At 38.3% G+C, this 12,813-nt stretch overlaps 1 protein-coding gene across 1 annotated transcript in view; it reads right to left on the reverse strand.

Moving 5' to 3' along the window:
• Positions 1-12,477, reverse strand: part of TWSG1 (twisted gastrulation BMP signaling modulator 1) — a 33,117-nt gene extending 20,640 nt beyond the window's left edge. Inside the window, exons 1-2 of the mRNA XM_006763274.2 lie at positions 12,376-12,477; positions 11,102-11,258 (exon numbers count right to left, since the gene is read on the reverse strand). Coding sequence (XP_006763337.1) covers positions 11,102-11,224 — 123 coding nt within the window. The 5' untranslated portion in view covers positions 11,225-11,258; positions 12,376-12,477. The remainder of the gene's footprint in view (positions 1-11,101; positions 11,259-12,375) is intronic.
• Positions 12,478-12,813: the final 336 nt, after the last annotated feature.

A 12,813-nucleotide genomic window follows, 5' to 3' on the forward strand; every position in this document is an offset into this window, starting at 1 on the left:
TATGACCACATCCTGTGTAATGAGACACCGACACGCGCCTGGCCAATGGGTGGGGCCCACAGTCCCCTCTCCTGCCCTTACTCCACCCCCCTATAAAACCTACAGTCCCATCAGGCTTCGCTCTCTCTGCCACCTGCTGCTGTGCCAGTAAGGAGGGCAGGGGAGCCAGACCTAGGTTTGAAATAAAGGACTCTCTGCTTTTGCTTCGGACTCCCTGGCTTCCTGGTGGACTTTTGGGAATCTTGAAATCTGGGCACAACAATACTAAATGGAAAACAAAATTTTATACATTTGGGCTATCCCATATTACCAGCATGGGTATCTAGAGAATTCAGCAAGATTCTCATAAAGCATATAGGAAATGAAAATCTGGCAGGATGTAGTTTTGAGAAAGAGCCTAATCATTTAAAAATGTATTTTACTACATTTTAATTAGAAAAAACTACAATATGACATAGAATTTCAAATTTTTGAATGCCAAAAGACAGAGGTTTTACTTATTTATTTAGTTAATCCTCACCCAAGGATTTTTTTTTCCCATTGATTTTTAGAGAGTGGAAGGAAGGGTGAGAGACAGAGAAACATTGATGTGAGAGAGACACATTGATTGGCTGTTTCCCGAAACTGCCCAACCAGGCCGGGGATCAAGCCTGCAACCAAGGTACAGGCCCTTGACCAGAATCGAATCTGGGATCTGTCAGTCTTCTGGCTGACTCTCTAACAACAGAGAAAAACCAGCTAAGGCTTATCATAACTATTTAATAAACTTTAACAGAAAATGTTATTCAAGGTTCTGGTGAGATCTTAATCCTCTATGCAAAATAAATGGGGGAGGGGGACTATCATTCACCTAAGACTAAGACTAGACTGTAAGAGTAAAAATTTATTTTATGAACTTACAAATTTCTAGGCTAGAGATGGAAATTAATACATTGAGGAAGAATCTGATTTGCAACATATACCACTGAGTCTCATTTTGTCAGTCATAAAAAGGAAGTGGTATTGTTGGGTTTACCCTTATAAACTTTGGTATCCAAGTGAGATAATGGCTATCAAAATGCTTTTGTGACTCAGCAATCCCTCTCGTAGATATTTACTTAAGAGAAATGAAACATGTTCACACAAAGACCCATATGTGAAAGTATATATCAACTTTATTCATTATCACCAAAAACTGGAAACAACCCAATGTCCATCAACCAGTAAATGAATGAACAAATTATGGTACAGCCATACAATAGACTACAACTCAGCAATACAAAGGAAAGAAATACCTGAAACACACAATAATGTGGATGAACCTAAAAAGCATTATACTAGATGAAAGAAATCTGAGAAAAACAAAAGGCTACGTACTGTACAATTCTATTTAAATGACATTCTGGAAAAAGTGAAACTATTGAGACAAAAATCAAATCAGTGGTAGCCAGGCACTGAGGCTGTGGAGGGGCTAGTTTTGACTACAGAGGAGCACGAGGTAACTTGTAAAAGTGATGAAAATATTCCCTCGCTTGACTGTATACTATAGAGCATATGTTTGTCAAAAATCATAAAACTCTATACCAAAAAAGAGAAAATTGTATGTAATTATATCTCAATAAATCTGACCCCCCAACATGCACTGGGAGATCAGGGAACACCTTATTTCACCTTTGAAAGACCAGAATGGTATACTACAGTACATAAATGTATTACTTTAATAAACCAGAATTAAAAAATATAAACCACTATTTAAATGTAAGCTGATATTAAAGAAAGCAATACTGAAGATAGTTCTAACTCTGAAAACATATTCCTCTATTTTATTTATTTATTTTAAAGAATATATTTTGTTGATTTTACAGAGAGAAGGGAGGGATAGAGAATTAGAAACATCAATAAGAAACATTGATCAGCTGCCTTCTGCATGCCCCCCCTGGGGATGAGCCCACAACCAAGGTTAATGCCCTTGCCAGAATCAAACCCCAGACCCTTCAGTCCACAGCCAACGCCCTATCCACTGAATCAAACCGGTTAGGGCTATTTTATTTTTAAGCTAAAACTATATTTCTTTTAACTAACATAAATAGCGTACTTTCTTTTTATAAAGAAGCATAAAATAATACTAATAAAAAACGCTGAACAGAAAAGTTATATATATAATACAGTTGTTAAAATCACCTTAACGTAGAATTAAAACCTGGAAAGTACTATATTAAAATATTAAGAGTAATCTGTGCTTGTAAAACATAACTATGAATGATTTACTTTTTTTCTATTCCTATGCATCCTGTAATTTTTTAAAAATATGAAAATTTTTTATAATGGCAAATAAACATTTAATTTATTTGGGTAGTATGACTTAAGAGCCAGATTAATGTCTGTACAATTATGAAAACATACACTAAAAACACAAACTGAGGTCCTTAAATACTAAATTAAGCAAACTCTAAATATTTATAATATCGTGATTAGGAAAAAAAAAAGGCCCCGGGAATGTAAGAACAAAGCTAGTTAGTAAATGCATATTGCGTAAGCATCAGTAATCAAGGGAGCATTAGGTTGTACCTATGCTGATATTATTTACACATTTTCTTAGATCAAATGGGTATTTAAAAATATATAAAACATATCTTCAAACAATTAACCTTTATTCAAAAGAATAAACATAATGATATTATGCTAGGTTACAATAAATCTATTTTAACATATGAATACTCTATAAGGAGAACATCAGACAAACTTTGACCAAACTGAACAAAAATATCTCAGCTGAATCTTATTATCATGTTGTTCTTTATAAATTCCAACTGGTTGGTAAACTTTTGTTCTGAAAATAATATAAACTTAAATGAAACACGATGGGGGAACAGTAGTGTTCTCTGTCAGTGAAATATATCAGCATACAAGTTCATGTACTTACATGAACTTCCAACATATGTCAAATGGCACCCATTTCTTACATAAACCTAGTAATAAAATTTTAAACCTTAATTTACTGTATAAGTTCCCCAACAAATTTCTTTAAAATACTCCCTTTGGGGTAAGGTGGAGGTAGGTATAGATAAGACTGGACTGGCTATTTGTAAACCACTGTTGAAGTTGAGTGATAGGTTAATGGGGGATTATTTGACTATTTATTTTTTCTATTTTATACTTGAAAATTTCTCCCTGTTTTATATTTGAAAATGTCCATGTCTTCCAATGAAATCCTAATTTTTGTTTTAATATAATAATTTAACAAAGTGAAACAGCCAGTGAAAATAAATTTGTCTCTACTTAAAAATTTTAGCAGCTATTCTAACTGCATTAAACATTTGAAGAGAAACAATGACTTATTCTTCTCTTAAATCACATCAGGCCTAATTCATTACTTTGGACATTAATTCAAATATTTTCATGAGGTGTTAACAGAAGCAAAAGAGGACAAAAATGAGTTAGAGCCACAACTTTTATGAGCAGGAAGTAAAATGAAGAGGAAAAAAACACTATAAGAAATAAGGTAATGTTTTTAAGAGAAAAAAGGAAACACTGTATATTATAAACCAAATATTACTAGTATTAGTGACAAACCAAGATAATGTAGCAAGAAAATAATGTAGATTTAATTAGCACTGATTAAGGAAAAAGGAAGAGAAAGTTAATTTTTTTTAAGTTTATTGTGATTAAGAAAGTCCTTAAGTTATCTGAACTATTTATATTTTTAACCTAAGACAAAAATACATTTAAAAATTATAATTATTAATAAACTATTTTGATATCGCAACTTATTCCAATAAATCTAAGATTTATTTAATAGTTAAATAAGTTTTTAGAATAAAAAAGCAGACTGTTGATTTAGTGCATAAAAGTGCTAACTAGCCCTAACCGGTTTGGCTCAGCGGATAGAGCATCAGCCTGCGGACTCAAGGGTCCCAGGTTCGATTCCGGTCAAGGGCATGTACCTTGGTTGCGGGCATATACCCAGTAGGGGGTGTGCAGGAGGCAGCTGATCGATGTTTCTCTCTCATCGATGTTTTTAACTCTCTATCACTCTCCCTTCCTCTCTGTAAAATCAATAAAATATATTAAAAAAAAGTGCTAAGTAAATACACAGATAACCAGTAAAGAGCTAAAATAATACATCAACAATCTCTGAACCTAAGTTTGAATATTTTCATTAAATATAATGCTTACATCACCCTAAATATGACTCTAAATATTTGCCAAAAGTACTCACAAGTCAATTAGGTTTTTTTGTTTTGTTTTGTTTTGTTTTAGTTCTTAATACAAAAATGGGTCTTGAGATTTCTGAGGTAAAAGCATAATATTGATTCAAATTTTATATTTTTTTCCCACAGCAGAAGAAAAAAATAGAAAGATCTTGTTAAAAGGAAAATCCTATATTACCATTTTTTTCCCCCTGACATAGGAAAACTAAACCACTCATTATATCAGCAAGGAAATATACCATGATGACAATTTTACTTTCTTTTTTTTTTTTTAATATATTTTATTGATTTTTTACAGAGAGGAAGGGAGAGAGATAGAAAGCTAGAAACATCGATGAGAGAGAGACATCGATCAGCTGCCTCCTGCACATCCCCCACTGGGGATGTGCCCGCAACCCAGGCACATGCCCCCGACCGGAATCGAACCCGGGACCCCTCAGTCCGCAGGCCGACGCTCCATCCACTGAGCCAAACCGGTTTCGGCCAATTTTACTTTCTTGATGTTTAAAGTTAGATTTCTTTCCTGTCAGAAGCACAAAATAAATATTTATGTAGGGACTACCCTTATTTGTAGCAACTGGTAGGAGTGGCAGGAATGACTGTGCTGCTTGTGGCCATGCTGGCAAAAATATTTACATAACTATGAGCTTCCAGGGAAATTTTTTTATATTTAGTTATTTCAAGAGTTGCAGAGAGCTCAATATAAACAAATGTTCTAGCTTATCCTCACAGTACATCATTTCAACACTACAGATGCTGTTTAAACCAAACCAAAGTAACAAAAGGAAAATCTAAATTCCCTCTAAGATGTAGGAAGTAATATCTTTCTTAAAACTTTAATAGCATTGCCTTTCCTAAAGTACTCTCCAATGTTCATTTTTGTACATGTTCTTGTTCTGTAAGTGTAAGGAGAGAAGCTATTATTATCATCTAAAATGTCAATATGCCTTGTACTTTGATGAATATAAAAGCAAAATTTTAATAACTTACTATGTGCAATGGAAAGCAAAACTCCAGCAATTCTTAACACTCTTTTTATTTCATTAATCCTCACCCAAGGATACGTTGATTGATTTTAGAGAGACAGGAAGGGACACACAGAGAGAGAAACGCTCCACCAGGGATTAAACCTGCAATCCAGGAATGTGCCCTGACTAGGAATGGAATCCACAACCTTTCCGTGTATGGGACAATGCTCCAACCAACTAAACCACACTGGCAATTCTTTTTTTTTTTTTTTAATATATTTTATTGATTTTCTTACAGAGAGGAAGGGAGAGAGATAGAGAGTTAGAAACATCAATGAGAGAGAAACATTGATCAGCTGCCTCCTGCACATCTCCTACTGGGGATGTGCCTGCAACCAGGGTACATGCCCTTGGCCAGAATCGAACCTGGGACCTTTCAGTCCGCAGGCCGATGCTCTATCCACTGAGCCAAACCGGTTAGGGCACACACTGGCAATTCTTAATCTTTCAGAGCAACAACCACCTTGAGAACCTTCTGAAAGCTATGGACTTTTTTCCTTTTTCATACTGTACATATACAATTTTTGATTCTGAAGATGCCATAAGCCTTTAAGAGATCCAAGGACCCCACTTAACAATTCTTGGCACATGAAACACCAACAGCCAACCTGTTCTTCAACTGAAGAAAACAGGAATGGAAGAGGGCATCAAAGTTCAAGTTTCTATCAGTCCTGTTAAGCTACCCTCCACACTAGAGCAAAAGACAAGAACAGGGATCTACTGTCCACCCGCCCACTCCAACCACAGCAATAAAACCAGCAAACACACCAAAAACTTCTGCTCAGGAAAATGACCAGTCTCAGAGCAGAAGGGCTTCCCTGCCCCTCGAGTGAAACCCTCCAGTCTGTGTCCGTCAGCCCTGCCCACATATAGTCTCCCAACCATGCTTTGAATGCCTCATTCTTAACTATAATGGACAACTAAATAAAAATTGGGGAAGGCCTGCCATACCAGAGATGTAAGTTAAAAGAAAAAATAATCTTGGAAGAAATATAAATACAGGTAACAGAATAAATTTCCAGTAAGTATCCTCAGAAATACTTGATGAGAAAAGAGTGCATTCAAAAACAAATGAAAGTGTTAATCTCCTCCCATCCCCTCCACCTGACTACCCTCTGTGCCATGCATTCATGCCTCTGGACCTATTTTTGTTCATTAGATCTCACATATAACTGAGATTATGTGATATTTGTCTTTCTCTAACTGGCTTATTTTGCTTAGCATAATAATTTCCAGGTCCATCCATGCTGTCACAAAGGGTAAGAGATCCTCCTTTTTTACAGACGGGTAGTATTCCACTGTGTAAATGTACCAAAGGTTTTTTAATCCACTCATCTATTGATGAGGCACTTGGGCTGTTTCCAGATCTTAGCTATAGTAGCAGCTTTATTTTTATACTAGAGGCCCGGTGCACAAAATTCGTGCACTGGGATGGGGAGCTGGGGCCTCAGCCCAGTCTACACCCTCTCCAATCCGGGACCCATCGGGCGATGTCCAACTGCTGGTTAAGGCCCCGGATCGGGCCTAAACCAGCAGCCGGTTAAGGCCCCGGATCGGGCCTAAACCAGCAGCCAGATATCCTTCTCACAATCCGGGACTGCTGGCTCCCCTGGCAGTCGGACATCCCTCTCACAATCTGGGCCTGCTGGCTCCCAATCACTCGCCTGCCTGCCTGCCTGATTGCCCCTACCCCCTCCTGCCTGCCAGCCTGATCACCACCTAACCACTCCCCTGCCAGCCTGATCAATGCCTAACCATTCCCCTGCCAGCCCGATTGTCCCTAACTGCCCTCCCCTGCAGGCCTGGTTGCCCCCAACTGCCCTCCCCTGCTGGCCCGGTTCCCCTCAACTGCTCTTGCCTGCAGGCCCGGTCCTCACCAACTGCCCTCCACTATCAGTCTGGTTACTCCCAACTGCCCTCCCCTTCAGGCGTGGTTGCCCCCACCTGCCCTCCCCTGCTGGCCCGGTTCCCCCTAACTGCCCGCCCCCTGCAGGCTTGGTCTCCCCCAACTGCCCTACCCTGCCGGCCTGGTTGCCCCTAACTGCCTCCCCTGCTGGCCATCTTGTGGCGGCCATCTTTGACCACATGGGGGTAGCCATCTTGTGTGAGGGTGTGATGGTCAATTTGCATATTACCTCTTTATTACATAGGATGTCTTTTATTAATTTCAGAGAGGAAAGGAGAGGGAGATAGAAGCGTCAATATTGAGAGAGAATCACTGATCGGCTGCCTCCTGCATGCCCTCCACTGGGGATCAAGCCTGCAACCCGGGCATGTGCCCTGACCAGGAATTGAACTGTGATCTACTGATTCTTAGGTTGAAGCTCAATCACTAAGCCACACCAGCCAGGCAAGCTTTATTTTTAATTGGCCAAACCTAGAAGCAACGAAGATGAATCTTAATAGGTGAATGGATAAACAAGTTGTGGCACATCCAAAAGATGGACTATAGCTCTGGCTGATTTGGTTCAGTGGTTAGAGCATCAGACTGCCAAATGAAGGGTCATAGGTTTGATTCCCGGTCAAAGGCACATACCTGGGTTGCAGGTTCAATCCCCAGCCCTGCGTCAGGGGCATATAGGAGGCAACCACTCTCTCTAAAAATCAATGGGAAAAATAGCCTCAGGTAAGGATTAACACTAACACACACACACACACACACACACAGAAAATCTGACCCAGCAACTCACTCCTGGGTATATACCCAAAAGAAATACAAACATATCCACATAAAAACTTACACATGAATATTCACAGCAGCATTATTCACCATAGCCAAAAAGTATAAACAATCCAAATACCCATCAACTGATGAATAAATTAAAGTAGGTATATTCATACAGTGGAAAATTATTTGATCATATAATAAAGAGCTAATATGCAAATGGTCATCACACCCTCACGCCATCACACCATGATGCCCTCACACCATCACAATCCATCATCAGAAGGTTGCATGCGCAGCAGGCGCACGTGGTTGACGGGGACTTGACGCTGCATGCCTGGCATGGAGGCGGGACCCCTGGCTCCAACTTACCTCTTTGGGGCAATCCATTGAGGAGCCCCAGATGGGTGGGTGAAGCCTACCTCTTTGGGGAGATTGATTGCGGGGTTCCTGCACTGTGAGAGGACACAGGCCAGGCTGGGGGGACCCCGCCCCCCAACCGAGTGCACGAATTTCGTGCACCGGGCCTCTAGTTTGACCATAAAAGAACGAAGTGCTGATACCTGCTATAACATGCATGAATCTTGAAAATATTATGTTCAATAACATAAGACAGACATAAAAGACAACATATTATATGATTGCATTCATATTAAATGTACAGAATAGGCATATAGAGACATAGAAAGTAGATTACTGGTTGCCTAGAGGTGGGGAAGAAATGGGAAATGACTGCTAATGGGTATGAGGTTTTTTTTTAGGGTGATGGAAAGATTCTAAAATTACATTGTGGTGATGGATGCATAACTCTGAATACACCAAAATTCTTTGAATTATACATTTAAATCAGTGAAATTTATAATATTAGAATTATCTATCTCAATAAAGCTGTTTAAAAAAAATCTAAGACAGAACATTGATCACAGACTCATATTAATAAGAGTTTCAATAAGATATTGTATATAAAAATAATAATAAAAGGGAATGTTCTAGTTTTCATTATTTGAACTAGTGGAAATTACAGACCTCTGAGAGTCAAAAAATAATTTGGAATTTAAGTGAATTTCCACCTAAACATGAATATAGTAATTGTTATGAGACTTTATTTCTATTAATGAACAATGAAGCGACATTAAAACAACTGCGAAGTGAGCACAGATTCCCCATGTGACCACAGCACAAAGCTGGAATTAATGTACAGACTCTAAAATTTTCAGCAAGCATAAGCCTAAGCAGACATGCCATATCAAAACTTCCATGTATAAAATTAGGTGATATTAAAGAATTACTGGTAATTTTAAAATTGCTAATAGCTATTTGTTAAAGAGTTCTTATCTTTAAGAGATGGGTATTAGAATTATGGCAAAATAGTATCAGGGATTTGCTTGAAATTAAAACAACACCACAGTGGTCAGGGTAGAGGAATAGCGATAAAACAAGGGTAACCATGAGTTAATAATTGCTGTAACTGTTGATTGTAATTGTTATTTACTATACCCTCATCTCTTCTATTTGTGCTTGAAAATGTTCATAGTAAAACAATTAAAAACCAACCACTCAACTAACTTTTCTATTAAATGTTTTGGTTTGAAATGCAAAGTAAGAGTAAACAGAATTGAGATGGTGGCAAACTACACTCACATAAAGGCCATGCTTCCTAGAATTTCAATTATTAATGAAAAGAACCAAATTGTCAGAATTAAGCACAAAATGCCTCTGATCTGTAAAAATCCTTATTACTTCTAGTACAAACACACAATTGCTCTTATGTCAGGGTTATAGCCAAGAGGTAGCTGACTCATACTTACATAGAATTCTAGTATGTGTGGTTACTAAATTTCTTAGCCAACAGCCAATAATTAGAAGGGAGGCTAATAAACACACAAAGAGCATAAGACTACTGATGATCTAATAGGATGGAAAAGAGAGAACAGCTATATAAGATATGAAGTTCATCACTAATGAACACAACTTTATGAAGAGTAATAACCAGTATGATTAGGGGAAAGGCCACAGACTTTGGAGTCAAACACAGACCCACATTCTATAGCCACTTACTAGCTATGTGAACGGAGCCAAATTACTTAACCTCACTTTTCTCTTGAAATGAGAAAATGACAGTGGTAGCTACATCACTAGGCTTGCTTTGATGACTAAAAAAGTTAATTATCATGTATTTTGGAAGCTGATTTCCCAATCCCAGATAACTTGCTTGCAACCCTGTAAGGAACCCTAAGCCAAAACCACCCAGATCAGCTGCTCCAGATTCCCACCCCTAAGAAACTGCATGAGCCCTAGCTGGTTTGGCTCAGTGGATAGAGCATCAGCCTGCGGACTGAAGGGTCCAGGGTTCGATTCTGGTCAAGGGCACATGCCTGGGTTGTGGGCTCATCCCCCGTAGGGGGCATGCAGGAGGCAGCCAGTCAATGATTCCCTCTCATCATTGATGTTTCTATCTCTCCCTCTCCCTTCCTCTCTCAAATCAATAAAGATATATTTAAAAAAAGAAAAAGAAACTGCATGAAATAATAAGTATCTACTAAATTAAGTTGCTACATTTGGAGGTAATTTCTTTTTTTTTAAAATATATTTTATTGATTTTTTACAGAGAGGAAGGGAGAGGGATAGAGAGTCAGAAACGTCGATGAGAGAGAAACATTGATCAGCTGCCTCCTGCACACTCCCCACTGGGGATGTGCCCGCAACCAAAGTACATGCCCTTGACCGGAATCGAACCTGGGACTCTTGAGTCCGCAGGCTGACGTTCTATCCACTGAGCCAAACCGGCCAGGGCTGGAGGTAATTTCTTACATAGAATAGACAACATAGAATAAACAACATTACGTGTAGTGTACAATTTGTCTATTATTTGACTAGCTAAATTTCCCCCCTAAATATAGTTATTTAGTCTCTTTGCTATGCAAACTAGAGTATACAAGAGAAACCCTTTAATTCCTCTAAACAGAGTGCTCATCACCTTATAACAGCATGTTTATAAAGCTGGATATTATTTTTAGTACTAAACCTCTTGAATCTAACCTTGCTTATATGCACGTGAACTAAAGGGGCAAAAACCCAGACCACTGTTCTGTCATAACTCAGTACCTCATCTCTTACCTAATACATTGTATTACATGTACACTCTATATCTATATATCTGTGCTCTATCTCTGCTCTACAATACACTTTAATATTAATAATAATATTCTTAGTCCTACCTGAATGAGGCATTTGCTCACATCACTAGCACAGAGTGCTTTGTTACAACTCAGGGACACAGGGATCCATGTCAGGAACACCAAGATGGCTAGAGTAAGCATAACAACAGAATGTGACTTCATGTTTCTTCAAAGACAATCAGTAATTCCCAGGAAGCTAAACCAAAACAAACAAACAAAAAACTTTAATTCAAAGGCAAGTGCTAGGGTAAAAACAAAATACAAAAATGAAAAACAACACAAATAAACCAAACTCATTGTGTTAGAAGACTTTCGAGTGATCATTTAAAGGTCACTCAATGAAAGATTAAACATGAAAAAACACCCTACAATTTTATATAATAATGTCTTGTTGGCCATCTTCAAAGATTTAGAATACTTAAATTTCTCAGACTACCTAGAAACAGTGACTGTTAAAGTGGATATATATGTGTGTGTGTGTGTGTATGTGTGTATATATATACACACATACACACACACACACATAGGTATTTATAGGTCATCAGTAACAAGAGTATATCAAGCAAATAACTAATTTTAAAACTACACGGATACTATTCAACTTTAGTTTTAGGCCTATTATTCAACTTTATGCCGGTATAAAAAACTATTAGTATTGTATTCTAATCTAAAAACATTTAACGATATTTTAATTCTTAGAATTAAAACAAAGATCTTAAATGCAAATAATTCTAGTAATGATTATTTCATTGTTTCTTAACATAATCAGAATGAAGCAGCTCAAAGAAAGGAGTTGACAGTCATTCCTTATCTAATTTAGCAAGTAACAAAGGGATGGTAAATTATTAACTGCAGTATGTGAAGCTCTTCTTTTGATTCTATACCACAGATACCATAGATTCTTCAAAATCATCAAATGATATTACACTTTCAAAGAAAGAAAGAAAAAAACAAAATCAGGACGAATTGGTGGTTAAACAACCAATGCGGCTATTAAAAATTTTAAAAAGAGAAGATATAACTTCTTAAGGTTAAAACACCTCCCCCCCAATAGAACCAATTAAAATAAATGACTACTGATGTAAGAGGGATAAAAAGGTACGTTTATAGGGCCTTTATAATTACCGTAAATTTTTATACTAAGTATTACGAAGTACAATTAAAGCAAAAACAATAAGGTGAAAGAATAGAAGGTTTCATACCCAGTATGACTCAATTTTGAAAGAGAAAGCCCTGGTGACTGCTCCCGAGGCCACAGGTTTGCTTAAAGACCGTTAGCAACCCAATTACCTAATTTATTTAACAACACGTACCAAGTGGAATAACTTTTGGAGCCACCAGTGGAGGCCGAGGAAGGTATTTGAAAACTGATTTTATCTAGAACTAGTTTTCATCCTACAGCTACCAAAAAGGGGGTTTTAATTTTTTCGTCTCTTACGGTTGTCTTCATTCTACTCCCAAAATCTGACTGAGAAGATATTCGAGTAAACAGGGCATACACAAAGCAAGCAGCAGCATGATCTAAGCGGCTCCTTGCTGTCTTTCTGAGTTAAGAACAAGCCCCATCACAACGGTCTCCGCCGGCCCTGAGCTGCTGCTAGGGGAGACGGCGCTGACAGCCGCCTTTGTGCCGCAGGGGAAGGCGGCGGAGGCCCTGGCCCTCGCCCCCAGCTCCCGGCGCGCGGAGGACCGGGCCAGGAGCGCGGGCCCCAGCGGCGCAGGAAAAGGGGCGCAGAGGGGCCGCGGCTCGT

Source organism: Myotis davidii, unplaced genomic scaffold (assembly GCF_000327345.1).
Source record: "Myotis davidii unplaced genomic scaffold, ASM32734v1 scaffold78, whole genome shotgun sequence".
NCBI lineage: Eukaryota > Metazoa > Chordata > Mammalia > Chiroptera > Vespertilionidae > Myotis > Myotis davidii.